This window comes from Gallus gallus, chromosome 6 (genome assembly GCF_016699485.2).
Source record: "Gallus gallus isolate bGalGal1 chromosome 6, bGalGal1.mat.broiler.GRCg7b, whole genome shotgun sequence".
Classification (NCBI taxonomy): Eukaryota; Metazoa; Chordata; class Aves; order Galliformes; family Phasianidae; genus Gallus; species Gallus gallus.
The window spans coordinates 19,374,349-19,396,438 of NC_052537.1; the positions used below are offsets into that span (position 1 = coordinate 19,374,349).

The 22,090-nt window shown below is 40.3% G+C and overlaps 1 protein-coding gene across 7 annotated transcripts; it reads right to left on the bottom strand.

The window, feature by feature from the left end:
• Positions 1–238: 238 nt before the first annotated feature.
• C10orf128 (chromosome 10 open reading frame 128) lies at positions 239–20,175 on the bottom strand. 7 transcript variants are annotated; one of them, XM_015288421.4, is made up of 7 exons: positions 20,048–20,175; positions 15,602–15,649; positions 14,726–14,836; positions 11,344–11,452; positions 2,433–2,459; positions 1,723–1,751; positions 239–1,605 (listed from the first exon to the last, which is right to left on the bottom strand). In XM_015288421.4, exons 1-7 carry the CDS (start codon positions 20,100–20,102, stop codon positions 1,586–1,588), a joined length of 399 nt encoding a protein of 132 aa, XP_015143907.1. In that variant the 5' UTR covers positions 20,103–20,175; the 3' UTR covers positions 239–1,585. The 7 variants fall into 7 exon arrangements, with proteins under 7 accessions (XP_015143907.1, XP_430096.4, XP_040558583.1 ...); XM_430096.8 differs by lacking the exon at positions 11,344–11,452 and adding an exon at positions 13,415–13,439; XM_040702649.2 differs by lacking the exon at positions 11,344–11,452.
• Positions 20,176–22,090: the final 1,915 nt, after the last annotated feature.

The following is a 22,090-nucleotide window of genomic DNA, read 5'->3' on the forward strand; positions in this document are numbered from 1 at the left end:
AAAACTATTAACTGTGATTCTCCAGGCCTTTCTCCCCTACTGCTTATAACTTATTCTTTTTTTGTTGTTGTTGTTGTTTATTTTCATCGTTATTTCCTGTCAAGTACTGAAATGATGCAAAAGAAACATTTGCTTACACAAATAAGGGAAGGTAATAGATTCCCTCCCTGACCACATGCTCTCTTCTTTTCCAAGTCTTAATTAAAATGGTACTAAAGGAAGCAAATCAATTAACAGATACCTTACAAGATGGTTTATTCACTTACACATGTACATACACACAATTACTTGCAAGTATCACATTACTGCTTTAGCTTATCCATTAGCAAATGCTACTAATGAACTGCACTGGTACTGAAGTGCGTAACAGATACCTAGGGAATCCAGGGAAATTATTCCAATATATCACTTTTCTCTGAAATAAAACTTACATTTTCTTGTTCAAAACATGCTAAAAATTACAATCTGAGTAATAGGGTTTCCTTGGTACATTTGGAAAAATTACCTGACTCTCTATGGCCAGAACAAAAACACATCCAGATCACTTCAGTTTCAATTAGTATTTAGTACAATATCTTCCTCATAGAAACATAATTTTGATATTTCTGCTCTGACACTTTTGACTCCAAGGCCCTGACTCAGGGTATCAGCTCTGCCTATAACACATAGGGCTGATTGTAGCTGTTCACAGCCTGGAAGTTAATTACTAGGTGGGGGTACCTGGTATCCATGAGTTTTTCAAGTCACACTTTTTAATAAAATACAGATTTTCCAAGCTGGAGTTGAGTAACTGTTGCCATTCTTTTTTCTTGTCATTTGTAAGAAGGCTGTAACTAGAACCAAGTAACACAGAGCTGGTGGAAATAAATTGAACAGAATATACAAGGCTAGACCAAGAATGAAGGGGATGGGAGACTGAAATTATTCAGGATATATATTATTCAGGAGAATTCAGATTGAATTTAGTGCATTGTTTTATACTGAAAGAAATGAAGATGGGTGGATTTTGGAAGTGGTAGATTGGCTTGTTTGTAGAAAGTTGAAATGGAACATTTCATTTCAGATGTCCAGAAAGTTTTTATTTTGGGTATACACCAATATCTTAATTTCAATTTTCTAAAAGCAAAATATGAAAAACCTTTGTTTGTAATTGACCACAATTCATTTAAAATAACTGTAATTAACATGGCCATCAAAAGTTAAACAAAAGATATTGATCCTAAAGTTAAAAAATATAACTTTAGTGTGAATGAAATGTTTTCAAATTAACACAAATCATTTTTCCCATCTTACTTCAACCTCAAATGAATGAGTTTTAAGTTAATTCAACCTCACTTGAAATGTGAGCACAACTATGAATTTTGCAGCTGAAATGTATTGCTAGCGTTTCATTTACCCTGTATTTAATTGATTTTAGAAATCAATCATACACTTGTCACAGACTAAACAGGATCTGCTAATGAGCAGAGCTCATCTTGTTTATTTTCCTCATACATTTCCTCTTTGTGCATACTGCTGGGGATTGCAGGCTTTGTGGTGCAGGTGATGGAAGTTAGCATGCACTGTAAGGTCTTCCTGTCATCAGTCAATCAATTGGTCTTTCAGCTAAAGAACAAAGAAAGGAAATACTGCTAGTGAGATTCTTGTTTGTATGCAAGAGACATCCATTGATTCTCAGACCAGGTAACTGTCAATGGCAAAAAGATTATTGCCTATTTGTACTTTGCTGTTCTGGTGTGTTGGTGTCATCTCTGAAAAAAGAAAAGACAACATTACAGGTTAATGATAACTTTCTGATGTTGGTTTATCTAAAAATGATCCATAGCATCATTATAAAAACTGAGGTGGGTGCTACACAGAGAAAAAGTACAGGATTTCTACAAAATTATTATTATTGGGGTTGTAATTGCATTCATGAAGTCATTCCCACTTGTTCTTTTCTTTCCTAGATGTCTTTGTCTCTTTGGAGGTACCTGTTCTCCCTTAGTGAGCTAACAGAATGAATGAGGGATCCTGGCTGTGATATGACTTCTAGATACCCTTTCTGCTGCTAGGTAGGGGCATGCAATGCACTTTAGGGCAGCGTCCTGCTGAGAGAATCGCACTGCACCATTGCCCTTGGGGCTGCTTTCAAGAACCCCTTATCATCATCAGTGGGGAACAGCTCATGTACCCTACTGTTGCTGCAGCACCAAGAGCTCACTGCTCCAGTGGCTGCTCATGTGGAGCAGATGCACTGCAGCACAGTCGAGCCATAATGTAGGCAGCCTGTAGTATGCCTTATATTGGGGAATCCCAGGTGTGTAGCTGGGATACAGGATGAGGCAGCTGTATGACTTGTCACAGCCCACACAGGGTAGACCTGGACTCTCTGGGTGTCAGTAGGAACCAGGCGGACCATCCCCAGTCCCACGTGCACATGGAAAACACACCTGTTCTGGCTTGATCCCATGTTTGACCTGCAAAGAACAGCAAGTGAAATGTTAATAGCAACTTTCAGTGCATTCCTCAGAATAAATATGCAAAACATCAACATGCCTGCAGCTGGTGAAATGCAGGAACTTTTCCTCCTTTCTCTTTCTTTCATTGCTCTTAATGTTTTATTCAGCTTTACTCCATCTAGTGTCAGTGCTTGGAAGTAAGATCTCATCGTGCCTTGCAGCCCTCAGCTGTATATGTTCTTAGATCTTGTGACTCAGTGGGGAATGGCATTCAGCCCCCCTGCTTCAATACTACTTAAGCATTTTCTGATGATTTTGCTGAAGAAATACCTCACAGGACATCAGGCAGCCAGGGGTGGGCTTCTTGTAACATGCCTCAAACTTTTTCCTCCTCTGAGAAAAATGTTAACACATTGTTCTTTTTGAAAGCTGTGCTGAAATTTTCTGTTAGTGTGAAATTTGCTGTGCCAACCATTTGTGTCAGTAAGAAACAGCTAAGAGCTGATCTGCAACCTTCTAGCTTGAACTGGGCGTAAAGTCCACAGGACAGTGTACACAGCCCACAGGTTCCTGGAGCTCGTCTCTTTTGCCTTCTCCAGGCTACTCTGCAAAGAAATTCCAAGTAGAGACACTGCTCTGCTGTGGTCTGGGGTATTACAATTAAACACCAGCTCTTTCCAGAGAAGAAAGAGACTTGAGAACACCATCAGGGGACCCAACGTCTGCAGTGCTTATGAACTTGTCAAAATTTCTTCACACACATAAAAAGACACAAAATTAATCATGTAAACTAAGTTACACAAATTTCCGCCTGTCTGCAACTGCAGTCATTAAAATAACAATAATTCCCATTTTATTCTGGCCACAGCAGCTGATTAATGCAGAATGAGGTCAGTGCAAAGTGATCTGAGCTAACTGGAGTGAATCAGCAGTGGGTTAGGTTTAGGGATGCTCACCTGATCCCATTCCCTGCCTGTGTTTGGGGGGAGGTGGCAGGGAGCTGCTGGGACAGGCACTGTCTTCCAGCACTGTTCTGAAGAGATTGGCAGCCCAGTCTAAATAACTAACTCCAGCCTAAATAACTTGAATTCTCTGCATTCGGGAGGAGCAGAGAAGACTGCTCAGGAGACTGATGCTCTTTGAGCTTCCCCGTGTACTCGGTAAGTTGCTTACAGAGAGTGGCTTTCTTGCTGATGCTCTCAGGCTTCTTTCCCACAACTGGCAGTGCCAGCTGGCACACGAAAGGTGGTCCAGCCTTCCCAAACACACTGGCTTTAGAATTCTACTGCTTCCTTTGTGCTGGCCATCCTTGAGCAGCCTGATCTCGCTTAAAGTGGTTGTTGCTATGCCATGCAGATTTGCAGCAGGTCTGATTCCCTGGGCAGACCACACAGCTGTTTTGGGAGGGAGTGGGGAGCAAGGCAGGACTTCTCTGAGATGGGACTATCCTTTGGGAACAGCTCACACTCATACCGTGCTCTCCTCCAGGGAGCAGTGGAAGCTCACTCCCAGGAATCAGCTCACAAGGACTTGAAAGGCAGCACGGCTAACTAAAGGGTACCTTCTGGCTCCACCACCCTCCTCCACCTCTTCTGTACCAGTAAATCAAACTAGGGAGTGGGTCAGGTGTTGTGATTTAATGCACTGAAAATACCTAGTCACTTTTCAGCTAGTGGTTTTCTGTCTCTTTCTCTTTACAAGTCCATACATACTTTCTATTGAAGCATAGGCATCTATGAAGGGTATTTAAGCCCAATTTAAACACATGTGAAAAGCCTTTATGCCCCATAAACCTCTCATAAATAGCCTACAGATCCCCCAGGCACTTGCAGCCTGTAAGACAGAAGTTGGAGTTACCTTTTGTGACACTTGGTCTTTTTCTGTCAGCACTTAGACACCAGGTTGCAAAGCTGTGGTACTCAGTGAGGCCCCGTACAAAATGCAGATGAAGTACAGAGCTGAGTGCATGCAATGATTAGAAGTAAGACAGCTTGGTTGCTGGGTAGGTACTCTCTGGGAACAGGAGCCCTCTGACCTGCAGCAGCCAGGGCAGGAGTTACCCCAGGTGGGTGTTGGCAGCAGCCCAGAGGGTGGACTTCCACTAGTGAACTTTTATCCAGGTTTGCATCAGCTCCAGGGCAAGGCAGAATTCTTTAGTGCTGGAATCAGGGCACCAGTGGGTTTGCCAGCAAAGACCACGATGGCTGTGGAAGGAATTGCCTCCGACAGGTGTCTGAATATTACCAGGAAAGCATTCTCCTGACTCTGCAGATTTGGGACCAGCTCTTACAATCAAATGATTTAGAGCTATTCAGGACTAGCCTCAAACAGTTGTGCAGAGGAGGAGGAAGGAATAAGGATTCCTGTCTGTTTGGCAGCAGTAGAAAGGTCAACTGCAAATGCAGCCCCCAGATCTGATGAGAGCACAGGCATCTTGGGGCAGATGCTCTCCTAGAGAATGTGGAAAGTGGCCAGGAAGGAGGAAAAAATAGCCAGAAGTGTGGCTCTGCCCATCAGGCTAATAGCTGGCATCAGTGAAGTATACTGGAATGGGATTTAATGAATCTTAACAGTCTGGGCTGTGTGTATATAATACTGCTTCTGTGTGTATGCGTCTATATATGAAGTATTCCCTGGTTTCATGAATAGTGCTGAAAGTCATTGAGGGCCTGAAAGTGCCTACTGACTGTCTTAGCACTGCTTTTTAAAGCCTGGTGTTCCCAGCACAGTGCAAAGCTCAGTGTCCTTGGTTTTGAAGTATGTAATTATAAAGATTAATTTCATTTTCTTTAAAGGGTAGCCTGAGCAAAAGTAACTTGCCAAGGTTGTTCAGAAGAGCAACCTTCTGCTAGGCAAGGTAGTTGCAGAACCAGGTAGAAAAGCCAGATTATTGCTTCATTTGTTGGTGACCATTGCCTTAACAGAGAATGGGTATTTAAAATTTGTTTCTGCAAGCATGTATTTGCAAGAAGTTGAGACAGCCATTTTTACTGGGATTACTTGCCCTTCTTTTTTAAATACAGTTACACAAGTACACATGGATTTGTTCAGACCATCTTTGCCTGTTTCTATATATGTTTACTGGCAATAGCATGCATGATTATAGTTTTGGGTAGCTTATAAAAATTTTTCATTAACCTCAGTTCCCAGAGTGCATACTGAGAACACCTGTTTGGGTTTTTTTTTCCCAAGAATTGCTGCAATGAATGCAGCCTTCATCTGTCAGTCACTCACCAATCCTTAACATTGAGCAAAGAATCATAACTGTTCCAGCATATTGGCTGGGCTGGGCTTATCTTGTGCAGGTTTGTACTGGTCCTTAGCAAAGTGTCAAAGCACTCCTGCCTGAGTGGACAGTAACTGTCCAAGTTGTCTTCCACTCACATTGCCGCAATATTTTATCAATTGATATAATTGATATTGATATCAATTCCCACTGATACTTTGTCATGGTAACAATGCAAAGGGAAACTGCCATCCAAGCAGACCACAAAGGATCATTTTGGTTGATTTGGTAAAGTAGATGCTTTCTTTGCATTTGGGTTGTGGAGGCTATGTCTTTGCCAAGTTTGTTTTTCCTTATTTGTGACCTCTAATGATTTATGAAAGCCCCATTGACTTGATGATTGTGCTGTTTGGAGAATGCATTAGTTGGGAGAATTTGAGAAAGTCTTCTGGAGAAAGTATGAGTGGTGGAAGAATAGCTCAAGGTATATATAGCTGAGGAACGTTAAGAGAAAGCTTTCCGATCTTTGACCCTAGAGGTGTCAGAGATTCTACTGAATGATTGATTTTCTCCAGACCCAAGAAAAGACATTGACCATCATAATTTAAAATTAATATTCCTCAGAGAGGAAAATAGAGGCTTGTTTTAGGAAAGCAAGGGCAGATGCAAACACCTCAGTGACACAAGGGAAGCTGGGCTTGCCTGGATGACTGGGAATTTAAAGAGAACAGAGATGCAAGCTACAGCTAATTCTTTTCCCTTTGACACCTCACTTCTGTTATAAGATGCTCCATGGAGGCGCATGAGAAAGCGTCTTTGAAGTGGTGATAGGTCCTATAAGGAGGAACAATAGCACTGAATGGCAGCATCGACACAGATGTCCATACGAATCCTGAACAGGGCCATAGCTTGAATAAAACACTGAGAATGGACTAGCCTTGTACCAGATATCTCCAAGTTGAAAAGTGTAACACCTTACTACTAGGAAGTATGTCCTCTTAACATCAGATTAGTTCAAAGAAAACATCCACCTCTAAGGCTGACACATTTCCACAGGAGGAAATTGCTGCACTGAAAAGTAATTAAAATTCACAAATATTGTTCTATCGTGGCTTAAAATGACCAGTAGCTGTTCCTGTTTCCTCCTATCTTCATTTAAAAATTTTCTGTGAAGACAGTTTAGTTACTCTGATTAGTAACTATAAAATAGAATTCCTTTGCAGATGTATTTTTGGCATCTTGCTATTTCAAGAACTTTTTCCTGTGAACTTGCCTATAGTACAGCAGCAGTATGTGTTTGCATCTTAAGCAGATACGATTTCAATGGATAGTAGAGTGGTGGAGACAGTATCCCTCCCTGGCGTCAGGCTGGACATATAGTGTTACACGTGGATAACTGATCCAGGGGCTGAGCCACTGCAAAGCATTTCAGTGCCCAGTGTCCTGGCACAGCCTGCACTCTAGATCTTAATTCTTTTTCCCTGTGCACCACCATTTCCCATGACGCATTTAGATAAGGGCAAGGCCTCTTCTTTTTAAATGCATTTTTACTTAAAGATTTTGATTTGTGAATTTTGGCCCTGTTTTCCAAAGGGTTCCTCCTTCAGACTTTCTCAAGTACCCTAGCATTAAAACAAGTTCACCAGTTAAGTTTTTGAGCTCAGACTTCAGCTAATAGTATCAGTGATGTGACTTATATCTACTTGATTTGCTTCCTGTTTGGCAAATGATGCATTCTGCAATCATGGTATTATAGACCAATCTGGACTACTTAGATCGAAGGAAAACTAAGAACTGTTCTCCACTTGAAAATAGGATGTTTTTCTTTCTTTGTGACTCTAAACCTGATGGGAAGCTCTGAAACTCAGATTAGCTCTTGTTAATGTTCATTAGTTCTGCCTATCTGTGTAGCTGAACGCAAGCCCAAGTGTGATAAAATGGGGAAAAGGTTCTTAACGCAAATGTATAGGCTGAGACTGTTCTACAACCTATACAGCTTCTGGAAGAAACTGCAGCTCAACATTCAAACGTGTGCTTCATTGTCCAAAACTGGTCTTTGCAGTGCCATCCATCTCTGATGTTTACATTTTCCAAGTGGATGATTTCGTCTCCTGTTTAATTCATAGCAATATTTTTAGACTTGAATAACATAGAGAACAGAGGCTTTCAAGATGCAATGATTGTTTCTCCTTGGTTTTAGAGAGGGAGGTTAGATGGAAGCAATGAGCCATGACTTCTAACTGTCTCTGCCTCAAAGGTTATCATTTCACAGGGGCTTTGAAAGTTTGCTCAGCTGCAGGCCCTTCACAGATTGCCAGCAGCCTGGACAGTACCACGCTATTTGTACAAAACACTTCTTGCACTCCGCAATTGTAATTTGCCTCTGTTACATGGGGATGTACAGTGCAAGAGGATAGCAGGCCTATCTCTGCGGGCTCCCTTTACACAGTGAAACTGGGCTGGCTGAAATGAAATGTGGCTGAAATTAAACTTTGCCTCCTAGAGGAACACCTTTGAGCTGGAGATGCAACTGTGTCCTGCATTTCTGAGCTGTAGTGAGCCTTCATGCTCGTGGAGAATACACAGTATCATCATGTGCCACTCTATGTGTTTTGTTGCTGGTAAAGGACATCTTATTCCTGTTTCATGAGGGTGTAGGAAGAAAGGAGAACTGTTTTTCATGGAGCTGCTTCTAATTATAGTCTTTAAGTATCTTTCTGCCTAGAAATTGCTTATTGGCATTACTATTATTTATGAAAATCTGACATGACCAGGAAGGTGCACTGCTCATGCTTGGAGTACACAGATATCGTGTGGTCTGAATGAGGAAAGAAGAGAGTTTTTCCTATCAACAGGCATGGTCTGCTCAGAATAATGCAAGGATAGCAGCATTTAGCTGAGTTGTTTTTCCATTCAAAAAAGAGATTTAAAAGATATACTTAGTTTAGTTCCAAGCCCTCTGCATTTTGTCTAAAAAATCCTCTGACATGCCTACCACCCATTTCACAAGAAAAGTCCAGCAATGGAAAGAAAAGTCAGCCACTTGGAAGAAATCAAGTGTAAAGCTCAAGAGAAGATCTAGGTGCTACTTTGAGTAACAAAAGAAAATCACCAATATGCTTGGCACTTTGTGTGTGCAGCTCTGAAGCTCCTCCCTCACGTATCAGAATGACTTGTGTATTGCATTTAAAACCTGATCTTATGCTGAGTGATTTATGTAGGAGCCTGTAGAACCCACAGAGCTGCATGATGAGTTTTGATATGAGAGCTGCCAAGAATGTGTTGAGGCAACAGATTATTTTAGCTATTTCAGTAGGCTCAAATATGTGCCTGTTTCTTTTTACTACACGTCCTCTCTCTCTCCATTCTTCTCCTTGTCTCTGTATGCCTCTTTCTTTGTCTCCTGTCAGAATAAATCTGGCTGCCATACACTGTAGTTAACTCAAAATATTGCTAGCATTAAATGTGCCCAGACATTTTTATTAATACATTAAACTTGCATGAAATTTTAGGCATTATAATTTACTAAGCTTACACCAGGATGGTATTTGAAACTGACATGAACTATTAATTAAAAAAAGGACACTAAATAATTGTCAGTTGACATCTAAATTACTGTTTTGTTAGTTGACAGCAGCTTGCCTCAAGGCTCTTTCTCTTCTCAGGTGTTAGTAAATATTCCATTGAGTTTAAGGGCATCCCATTATGAGTTGATTGTTTAAGTCACAGTGTTATATATCTGACTTAATAAGGTGGAAAATGCTGTTAGTTATTTCACAGTGAACTTCTGATATCATTTGAAGCTAGAAACACTTCTGTTTTAATGGTTTGGGAAAGCTGCAAAAGTGACACGTGGGAATGACCTTGCAATGTTTTCTCTTAGGTTCGCTTCCAGGGTTCTAGAATGAAAGGGGTTTCTCTGCATTCCTTTAACTGGTGTTAAGTTTGATGACCCTGATGGCACTGCTCTGGATGACATCCACCTGAGTACATGATGGTAATTGGGATGGCTTGAGGCACTTGTGGGTATAATAGCATGAAATTTGAAACAAAATTTCACTGAACATGAATTCAGAAAGTGCACTGTCACTTGGACTAAGGTGGTGGGCTTTTGTTTTACTTTTCCCTGAGCAATCATCAGTGATCAAGTAGAAAACTGTCTGCAGATGATATACCAGTTCTCCTCTCCAGTCCTAAAGGACTGATACACTGATTATCACTCAGAACGGCTGTATGATTGATTGGAATAAACCTAGGAGTAAGTAATTTGTGGTAGAGGAGTTTGCTTTATCAAAAGGGTTTTCCAGAATGAGCTACTGGCCTAAAAACGCCACGAATTAAAGTCCTCAGAGTATTAAGGCAAGTAGTGAAAATTAGGTTAGATCTGATTATCATGTCTCCACTGACCTGAGTAAATGGGAAGTTTTCCCTTTGACCTATAGGAAAAAATGAATCTAATAAAATGAGCCTATATCTTGGTTACTCTTGTGGAAATTCACAGTACTTGTAATACTGTAGCATTTACAACGTAAGTATTCAGTGTAAGCAGTAGTTGTGGACTGTTGAGTAGATGATCTTGGAGGTCTTTTCCAACTTTGGTGATTTTATGATATTTAGATGCAGCTTTCTGGAAAGTGATGGTTTCTGGTCCAGTGTCCTGAGGGGTTGCAATGTTCATGTGTTGTGAGGTTTTTTGTTTGTTCGCTTTTTTTTTTTTTTTCATGTTGTTAGGAACAGCTCCCTCCCATACATCTTGTTTTTAGAGATAGCAAATGTCCTCAACCACTTAAATGATGAACGTTAAAATCTAAGGCGTATACCATCATGCGTTGAGTCCTACAAAGAAGAGATGCCAATATGGATAAGAGTCCTGTGAAAAAGTCCTCCTCTAAAGGGTAGGAGAAAAGATGAAATAGGACATTGGAATTTGTATGCTGTATTTCCCTGTGATTTGTCTTTGACTAGATGGTTTATACTGAAGAATGATGGTGCAAAAACAAGTTAGTTTTTGCTGAGATGTGGAATAGCATAGATTTATTTATAAAACAAACTACAATATATACTTCCTTGCTAAAAAGTGGTGCTATGTCAAGAATAACTGCATTTCACAGATAATATTTTTGTTTGTTTTCTCACTCATATTGTCCTTATAAGCTCCTTAGAGCCTAATGTACATGCTTGCATCATCTGCAGCATTGTTTTATCAGTTGTGTTACTCCATCATTATAGTAGGTAAACAAGAACAAATTACATATTTGTTAGTTACTGAGACTCGCATTACGTACTTACTCTTTTACACTACAAAACAATTGTTTCCTCAAGTAAAAGTTAATATCGTTTCCTCAGATTAGCATCTGTTTTAGCCCCTTTAAAATCCACTAAGGAGTAGTACATAGGTATCTTGAAGTGAACAAGAACAAAGGAGTTCATAAATTAATCAGTGCTACAATAGAATTAAAAAGTACAGCTAAGATGAGATAGTGGATTTCTAGTTGCTTTCCACTTAACAGGAAAACATCATCCTTAGCAATACATAGTTTTGCCCCCCAAATATTGTGAAATTACAGATTCTCTCACTTGTCAGTGTCAGTGGCTCAAAGGCAGAAAACTTATATGTATTGCCTCCTGTTTCTGGCCTGAAGATCAGAATTTTAACATGCAACTGGGAACTTCTACCTTTTAGCAACTGCTTGCAGAATGGGACGAGGAATCATCTGAGAGGTCAGTGTAAGATCACCATTAAGGCTGCTAAATTTTGCTGCCACGACAAAATCAGTCGCTTCCCCTAGAAAGATCAGAGGGAAGGTATCATGGATGCTCATACTGTCTCTGAAGGAAATATCATACAAAATAAACAGCCATGTGGTAGTTAAACAAAATCCAATGTAGAACAGTTCACAGATCATGCCATCTGTATCTCATTCAGATACACCTCTCCTTGTCTATTCTCTTCCTTCTCTTTACTCTGGTGTCTGTGGTTTCTGTTTTGCTTTAGTTTTCTCCCTCACCTGCTCCTCCCCATTTGCTGCTGTCCGTACTGTCCTTAGCACACCCAAAACAGCTTACTATGTGCTTGATGTTCTGTCTTCTGACTGAACAATAGTCCTAATTTGTTTTAGGTTGATAGAAATTGTGAGTGCCTCGCAAGAAAATAGATTGAATGCTCCATGATTTGAAAGGAAATGGATTTTGTGACAGTTAGCTGGGTTAGGTTGTGAAAGCATCTCCCTGGGAAAACATCACATGCTTCAGGCTAGGGCCTTTCTCTGTCAAGCAAAACACTGAAGTACTTTTCTCAAGGAATGTCCTTGCCTTGATCTTTAACTGAGTGTCTGCATATGTTGTACGGCCTCTGTGACAAATGGCTGTGTTGGGGACATGCCTATTAGCACTCCTATCCACCTCTGAGAGAGGCTAAAAGGCTTTTCTTAGGTCACTGAGAACAGCTGTTGCCTTCACTTTATGAGAATGTTCATTAATTTATGTAATCTCTTTTCTACTTACTTATAAAATGTCTTGGAGAAACACAAAACATCATCTACTCCTGCAGATTACTGTGATCCAGCAGACAATTTGCAGGCTACATTTCCCACTCTGTACGTCTCCGCCCCACTGAATGACCTCAGATGAGGAACAGCCATCTCCTAAGCAGTCTGGCATTGCCTCTCATATCTATGAGCCCATTAAGTGCTCAAAACATACAGTGGACTTGCTGTTTCTGGGTAGAGGGAAAGAAGGTAAAGGGTAAAAATGCATCCCTTCCAGAATGATCACTGCATGATTTGATCTGTAAGAACCTGGGGTGAAGGGAGATCTCAGAACTGGTCCAGTCCTAGTGAATGGGAAGCTTTGGACAAAGCCATTTGCTCTGGAGCACTTGTGAAAATATCAGTATATTAAAACAGAAAATACAGAAAAATTCTAACACTGTGAAAGAGAACTCTCAAAACAAGACCTTTGGCTTTCATCTAGTAATTCATTTAATGTTTGGGGTTTTTTTTTTGTTGTTGTTGTTTGTTTGTTTGTTTGTTTGATGTTGTTTTGGAGGGTTGGTGGTTGAAATTTGCAATTATATAGTACAAAACAAATAGGCAGAATCAAAAGCATTTTGAAGGATATTCTTTTTAAAAGGAATCTCATCCTGCTGAGGTTTTTTTTTCCCCCAGTTCTTACATGTCAAACCCCTGTTGAATGGGATTTCCCTTTTCCATGCTGCTCCACTAGTTGTACTGATGTATGGGAACTGTTGAGTCACAGCCTGAAACACTGATTGAGCACCTGGGGAAAGGACCCGGCCAGCCCTGGGAGCACAGGTGAAGGCAATTCAGCTGTGTGACTGGAAGGGGTGGAGCCTGGCTGCACCTCTCTTAGACTTCATTTAAGGGCTGAGTGCCATTAGGGAAAGATCTTCGGTTGGAGATCCCTCCTTTGTGGAGTTTTCCCTACAAACTTAGAGCTTCAGAGATTGGTGAGTGCTTTTCCTTTTTTTTTTTTCTTTTTTTTTTTGGAAATCTTTCCATTGTGCTAGTCCCTTTGTCATTATGCCTCTTGTATTGCCATTCTACAGCATTGATCTTTCTGATTGTTACAGCTGGGTAGCATGGTCCTCTAGAGACCTGCATGTATGTTGTGTTATCTTTCAAATCACAGCTGTGGGGAAGCATCATGCATAAAGAGAGCAGAGTTAGTTACTACAGTTGGCATATCACGGTGCACCTCAGAAAACCCCAGAAGCAATGACTCTTACCTTCTATCCATTTTGCACTCTGACTCTAAAGAGAGAAGAGGAAAATAGGGTTAGTTAAAAACAAGGAGCAGAGTGGTGGTAGGCCTGTTTAGAGGTGGTGAGGATGCAACCAGAACAGGTGGTGAAGTAGGCAAACCTATCCTGTCTGAGGCAAAACTCTTTGATACTAGTAGTGCCACGCAACATTCCTAAAGCCTTTCTCAGTTCTTCCAGATGGAATCTCTCGTGACAGTTTTTCTCAAAATTATTTTTGTTTTTATTTTAGCTATTTTGAGTCTGTAGTACATCCTCAGAGTGTAATGAAGAACAACTTCAAAGACAGATGCTTGAGGAGAATTAGGAGGAAGTAGTTTCCTTTTAGGACCACTGTGTACTGCCCATAAAGAAAACATCAGCCATTTATCTTTTAGGAAGTGGTATTACACTATCATTTGTATCCTCATGGGGTACCTGGGGAGTCTGTTTGCAAAAATATCCTTTAAGAGATAAGCATTTACTGAAAATGGCATTGAATCTATGCTATGATGGAGATCAGTAGGCTAGGTTCAGGGGGCTCAGTCTACTTCACTTCAGGCTTGAGAGTTAAGATAGCTCTGTTCTTTTTTTTACTAAGCAAGAGACTGTGTCTGCTGTTGAAGTGCTTGATCATGGTAAACTGCTGAATTAGTAGAGTTATACAGCTTGGAATGCAGGGACATCACTTCTTGTTTGTCACATGAAGGATAATGTGAAGATATAGTCACAGCAGCAAGTTCTTCTGGATATGGTGCATGGATAGGTGGTTCCCAATCCTGTGCTGGAGCAGTCTGGCTGCACTGAATTATCTCACTGCATTTCTCTGATTGACATCATTAATAACTTTTGTTTTAATGTGGTGAAACTTTGTTAAGTTTAGGAGAATTCCTTTGTTTTGAAAAATGGACTACACAGAGCTGGTACTTTGCATGCAACTTGAGCTGCAAAGTTGCTTTTTGAAATCCACTCCTGTCCATCCTACAAATCCAATAGACTCTTTTTCTTATGTTGAATAGGTAGAATTTTGTTTTAAAAATTTGTCACTCAAAAAGATACCCAGGCAGTAAGCTGTAGTGAATTCTATTTCTCTAGTTAAGTGGAATATCTGAGTTACACTAAAATGTGAATCCATACTTCTAGGGTCCCTAGCACTTCAGACACTTTAAAATAGTTCTTCAGTGGAAAATTGGAGTTGCAACACATATGCAATTCTTAACAGCAAAGCTCAGATCTGCTGTACTAGAGCACGAGGAAATCTAGAACTCTGAATAAGAAATCAGGAGTAATTTCTCTTACCTCTGAAGACATGGTCAAGCATTTGTTTTTTGATCATGCAAATTATTACTGCTATAAAACCAATTGCTAGAAAGGCTCCCAGAGTAACTCCTATAATAAGATACGTGAAATCTGCAAAAATTGAAAACAAACCTGTGAATACACACTAATAATTAATTAAATACAAATGTGTTTCAGATAAGGTAGCACAAAGTTGCAAAGTTAAAACTATTTTTTGTTTATTTTTATTGGCCTTCTCTTCTTGAGAAGAGGCTGACAAAACTGAGCCAGACTGGTTAGCTGAAAATGCTAACATACCAGACTGCCCCTGCACAGCATGAAGCTGTACAAACCTGTTGGCTAAGGGGCTCGGTGCAGTTTCATGGCAATGAACAAGTTTAGCATTTGATGTGTCCAGGTCTCAGCTGAGTTTTATAGCTACAACTCTAATTTTCTCCCTCAAAGTGGATTCCACAATCCCCAGTACCCTTCACTCTGTATCCCCAGACTCATATTCCTGCCTCCTGACTGCTCTGCATGTGAGTCCTTGCTAGGAAGAAGATTTTAAGTGTAAACTGCAAAGCATATTGTGGTTCATGCAACACTGTGTATACCATAGGGGTCCACCTTCATCTATCAGGCTGAGGGGTTGCCTGTGTGCAGGATCTGTGCTACTCCTGGCTCTGGTCTCCCCATGCTTGTTATATTTTCATAAACAATTTTTAAGGCCATAGTCCCATGGCAAAACTTTGCTGTGCTAGAAAAAGTGCAAGCGCATAAGCAGAGTATGATTTTCTATACATAAAAAGTATGTGAATGCTTTTATGTATATAATACAAAAAGGAATACAGTTTTTTGCTTTCCTGTCTGGAAGTGAAAATCTCTCCATGAACTCACCTATTTCCTCTGAATCTCCAGAAGCATAGACCTTTGCTCTCCAGAAATCTGAAACATAAATATTTTAGCCTGTTAGAACATTTTTTTCTTGATGGCCTGTATCTACCTGGATAGAACTGAGAATGGTGTATCAGTCATTCTGCCTTATTTGTTTGGTGGCTGTGCTTCCATTTCTTCTCCAGTAAAATGAATGCTAGAAATAGGATTGCTTTTAAACTTAAGTATAATCCTCTTCTACCCAAAGCCACACAACCAATCGTTTTGGTCCCTTTAGAGAGTCCACCTTCAATCTGCTTTTCAGATGGCAGAAAATCTCTCTTGAGCTGAGTGTTGGCTCTGGGAATTCTGCCATGATGTCAGAAAAATCTAATCTATTGGATGGCAGATTTCTTTTTATTTACTGGTCTTAGTCATGTTTCTAATCCCAAATTTTCATAATTATGAACTAAGCTTCAAAACTATGGAGAGAAGCTTTAAAAAACTTGCATTTTAAACCAAATATATTTTGGGAGCTTTAATTCTCAGCTGAAAGTCTTTTTTTTTTTTTTTTCCCCAAACTGTTCTTCATAATCGAAATGTCTGGAAACTTATTTTATACAGACAAAAACAAAACATTTTTCTCTTCAAAAAATCCCATGATGCTTTGAGATGGGAGTTGGGAGGGGTGAGGAATTTGCTTCTGGATAAGACCACAAAGATGTTTGTTTAACGTGACCAAAATTGAAGTTATAAAGAAAAGGAAATTTAAATAAATAAAAGACTACATTGTGGGTGTAAAAAGCAAAGCTCCTGGGTTTCCAGATTCAAAGTCAGTCTCTTTTAGTCTCTTTGCTCTTGCCTGTGAATTTATTTCATTATAAATTAAAAATAATTTAAAAAAAAAAGCCACCTTTCTTCCACCTCTCTAATTATTCTTTGTGCTCATATGAAGAATGTTTCAAATTCAAACATAATAAAAGTTATATTGTATTACTTTTATTAGCCTAATGGTCATAATACATAGAGCTTAATGTATGCTTTCTAATGGAATTAACCAGTGACAGATTATGTGTTTTATGGCAGAAATAATATTTTACATGGAATATTTTATGTAGGTCAGTTTTATATATTGAAATTTAATTATTAGTTTCCTTTAAAAAAAAAAAGGAGGGAGGGAAATCTCTGAAAACTCACAGGACTAAGGAGAATGTTTTCAATTCATACTTCCAATATGATTTTAATTAACATTTAATATCATTTACTGGATGCTCCTTGAAAACCTTTTGCTTTTGAGGAGCAAATGTTACATGGCTGTCTTCTGTTTGCTTTGGTTTTTCCTTAGGTGGAAAGAAATGGATTGATGCAGTCAAAATCATTAAGACTAGAAGGACCACTGAGATCATCTAGTATAGCCATTAACCCATACACGTGAACGTCACTGATTGATCTAAGCCTAGCCTTCAGCTCTGATCTCTTGGGGATGGACGCAATCCTCAAGGGCAATAGCAATGATTCCCAATGCTCTGCAGCACCCCAGGCCCAGTTCTAGCTTTCTGACTGGCTCTCATCTCTGGGTTCAGACTATCTCCCATCCTTTGAATAGACCCTCTGAACATGGACAAGATTCAAGAACCTTGAAGACGAGTTTGATGTCTCTGTCGGAGTGACTTCTGGATCATTCTCAAAGGATCTTGAGGTAACTAATGGAGCTTTCTCACCCCTCAAATGTGTCTGACTCATACATAACATGAAATTTGCACCATAATGCAGGTAGATGACTTTGTATTAGATGCATCACTGAGTTTCACTGATACTGTATGGCTAGTTTGCCTGCCTAAATCCAGCATAATCCCCAGTACTGGGTATCTGGGTGGGGAGCGGAATGCCAGGAAGGTAAAACAGCAAGTGACTTGAATTATGTCACGGTACCCTTAAGTGAACATTCTACATTTAATTCTATCAATATCTGCAATGGCATGATTTTTGTCTACAATGATTTGTGCTGGATATTTAGAAGGAGGTATTGATTCTTGTCAAGGGGACAGTTAAAGTCCTCTGATAACAAACAAACCATGTGTGGTTGGTTGGAGATACCAACTGGGGAACTGGCTGCACTAGTTCCAATAGGCCTGGAGTTTATGGAAATATGACTGTTTACAGACTGGATTTATAAAAACATGCAGGCCAACAGATGGCAATGCCATCTGTTGTCCTATGGTTCTGATTGTGTTGATGTTGCATCTTGTGTTTGAACCAAGAGCCATGATTTTATTTACTACCCTGGAGGTAAAGCAGCCAAGCAGGTGATGAGATATATAAATTCCCCAGACTGTGAGTGGACCTGAATCTCCTGTAACCTGCCATAATAAAAACATGCACCTTGTCTCTCCTGATGCACAGCTCTTCCCTCACTCCCTTCTATTGTCTCCTGTTTCTGTGTGACTTTCCTCCTTCTCCATGTCAGATTTCTCCTTCTCATTGCAGCAGGTAGTGGTTGGCCTTGTGGCGCTGAAGTAGCCAAGAGTTCAGCGCCTGCCTCCTTTGGAGGGAGCAAATGGGGAAGGAAGAAAATAACTGGGAAGCTCAGAGGTGAGGTGGAATAAAAGGTCTCACAGTGTGTATCTGAGCAACTCCATAGTCAGGGAATGACTTCAGCAAAGATGTTACTGGCAATGACTCCACTGAAAACAATTCCTGAAAACCATTTGTAGTGGAAATGCTGAATCATGGCTTGAAGCAGTGATTGAGCACCTGGTGGGAAGGCAGGGAAAACCCAGGGGAGCTCAGGTGCAAGCAACGCTCCTGATTAACCAGAAGGGGTAAAGCCAGGATCCACTCCTTCCCAGAGCTCATTTAAGTGTTGGAAGTGGTGGTAAGGGTATCTTAGTGGAGATTCCTGCGGGTTTTATTTTTCCTTTATTTCTGTGCTGATTACTACTACAACTGAGCAAATTCTCTCTTGCTGCAGCCTAGGATTTTGCTACTCTGCTATCACTGCTGTGTTTTCCATCATGTTACAGCATTATTTAAAAAAAAAAAATAGATTTGCTGGTGTTTGCTGCAGCAAAATTCTAAGCTGCATCTAAATTTTGTAAGGTGGGCACTGTTCGTATTCATGTAAATGGTTTCCTTCCTCTGTCATTTTCCACAGAAATAGATGAGGACAAGAGTCCCCCCTACAAGGAGGTAGGAATTCCTCTCAGTCCTTGCCAGGCTCCCCTCTATCCAAGGCTCACAGATATGGCATTGCCTGCACCTTTCTGTGTAACTCCTGGAGGCATGTCAATGTATTTTCACTGTATCTATTGCAAAGTGGCTTTCACATGTCTTGCTGTTCTTGGATCTACATCTCCTTGCTCCAGGGAAATGCTGCCGTATTAATGGGACTTACACCATTTGTTTGCTAAGCAATAGCTAGTCTGTAATAGGGAGCAATTGCTGCTGACATTCTCTTCACGTCTGTAACTACAGCTGGTTACCCATGTCCTTTGTGGCAAATAGCCTCATTCTTCTGGGCTCTTGGGAGCACCCATAGGAAGGTGCAGAGAACTTCAAAAGCCAACAGAATGTTTAGTGGTAGTAAGAGTGACAAATTTTTATGTATACTGAGAAAGATGGTACGAGGACAGAGCACTGCTCTAGACCTATGGATAGGATTGCTTGCAGAGGCAGGCAGGAGCATGTTTTCTGTGAATGCTAGGGGGGGAATGGCTGCTCTGCATGCTTCAGGTGGGGAAAACTACCTGTGAATTCCCCGAAGACAGGTGATTTTCTGTGAATTTCTGCTCTAAGTAGGGTGGCATGGGGTGTCTGTTTGGTGACAATGAGGTTCTTGCCACCAGAGGGTGCCTGCCCCCTTACCTAATGTCTCGGAGGTCACAGTAACCAATGTAAGCTTCTGTTCTGGAGTTTGTCAGCTCCTTTCTATCTGATAGTCCACCTCAGCCCCAATGTTAACATGAGTTCTGCTGATACTTCCTGTCTGTGTGACCCACTTCTCTACAAAAAATGGAGCTGAGAAACCGTAAAGCAAGAGGCAAGTTATGAGGTTGACAAAGACCTCCACTGGCTTGAAGGCTATAGAAGCATCATCCTGAGTCAGGAGCTTCAACATCCTGTGAGAGACGCGGAGACCAAAAGTGGTCCGAACTACTTTCCTGCATTATGTCAAACAGGATGCTCAGCAACTTTGCCACCTTATCTGCAAAGATGCATGCATTTAACTTCAGGATGTCTTCTGGATGGTGCCTTAGCACTCAAGCTAGGAAATCTTGGCTAGAAAACCCAGCAAAATTCTACACTGTTTCAACATAAGCTCCTTCCCTTCATCGGAGGATCAGAGTTCTAAATAAATTCTTAAACAACATACATGCAGTCAGACTGGGAAATAAATAACCCCACCAAAGTCGGGGGGGGGAAAAAGCACCTCTCTAAAAGGATGAAAAGGAAATACAATAGATCACTTACGTAAGAGAAGAAGAAACGTCATTAGGACTGGCATCCAGCTTGTTAGTGAGGTCATTATGAAGTTTTGACAACAGAGTAATTTCACCCAAGTTTTCTGAATTTAGTTCCTCTGAAATGAAGAGAGAGACAAAAAAGCCAGGTCACGTGATGTATAGGGAAGTAGCAGTCACATCCTGTGTAGTTAAACTTGCATACAAGTTCTCTTTTTGGGCTTAAGTTCAATATATAAACAATAATAATAAATAAATAGACTCTGGGGAAGATGAACAGAGCTACATTCAACTATTTGGTTTCTAAGAGAGTTTTAAATGCTAATATTTATTTTTACAACATTGGAAAGGTCCAACCAGAGTGGATTGGTCTCTGAAATCTTCTAGGTCTGGAGTGGTGCAAGTGGCTTTTCTGCCTTAGAAGGAGAACCTTCTGTTGCCAGCCTATTCATTTTTATGTATTTTAAGTCAACATTTATGCCATTATAATATTTTGAGAAGAAGAGTACTTGGCTGAACACAGAGTGGAAAAAACTCACCATAGCTGCAAATATATTACAAGTGAGTCCTGGGAAAAGAAAGCCATCAATGCCACTTCTACCCTAGAAAAAATGTCCAGACATAGTAGGAACTGAAAAACAGCAACTTTACTGGCTGATCACAGAATTGTAGTGGCTGGAAGGGACCTCTAGAGATCCTCTAGTTTATTCATTGGGTCATGCTGGGGGAGGAAGAAAATATTTTTTTCTTCATGGAAATTCACATTTTCAAACACATTAATCTGTTGCAAAATCAAATGGCAGTAAAACACATAACTAAATATTAATATATTCTGTTAAATGAACTCACACTTCCAAACTCACTTCAGGTCTGTTCCTTAGGGATGGAAGACACAAAACATCGCCTACTCCCCACCTCACCCAACAGTCTCTGGAAGGTCTCCGTGTTGCTTTTACTTTTTGATTCTTGATGTGCTTTTCTCCTTTAGGTTAATCTTTTACCCTCATCTCATGTGGCTGCTTGTATAATGAAATCAAAATAACTGGAAACACAACTTGAGTGCAAATTTTTAAGAGAAAACCTCTTAGATACTTTTTTCCTCCTCTTTGTAAGGTAGTTTCTCAGAAGATTCTTTCATCTACAGGCTGGATGAAATATCTTTTTTGCTGAGAAAATTACAGCTGTAAAGCCCTCCTTCCAGAAGTCTGTTTTTAATGGGGCCATTGTAGGCCATAAGGGGTGCTAGTGGCTGCATATGTAAGGCCAGCTTGGCAGAAAAAATGACTGCAGATGGGCACCGTTTAGTTGATTTGGCAAGATATGAATGAAGAATCTCATTTGTGGCTTTCAGGTGTTTGTGAAAGAATAAGGAAAACACAGCATTAGGTTACAGATATGGCTCTCAAAGCACTAAAAATACAAATGAAGATGACCCATGGACTCTCTAACGTGGCAGTAATTTATGGCCCATTTTGCTTTGTGAGGCATAAGTAGAACTGATTGAATGTGGCACCCATAACCACAGTATTTGTTAATGGTTTGACGCATTGTGAGTGTGTAGATATGCACACGTGTAATTTGCTGTGGTTCTCTTATTGTTCATGGTTTTATCTAGAATCAGAGTTGGAAACTCCAAAACCAAAATTCTTTGCACCAGATGAAGGTAAAAGGTATCGGGATCCTGGTTAGAAATTCTCAGTGCTTTTGTACGTCATCAGCAAATGAGCCCATGCTCTTAAGATCCTGAGAACCTATTATGGAAGGAATAAACAAACAACATAAACATTGACTTGCTTTTTTCCACTAGCCTAGCTCATTGGTCTCTTACTTCAGAGAATAAACTAAGCATTTAAATATGAGTTGTTTGGCTGAACTCTCTAAAGCTGCTTGGTTTATCCTGTTGCCAGTTGCTTCAGATAGCTTGGTTGGCTGGCTGTGCACTGCATGTATGCTTTGCTGTTCCTGCTCAGAGCATACCTCTAGTGAGGAAGGGCACTAATCAGAATAAGCCAGACTTAATAATCTCCTACTTTGGAGTAGGTTTATTCCAATT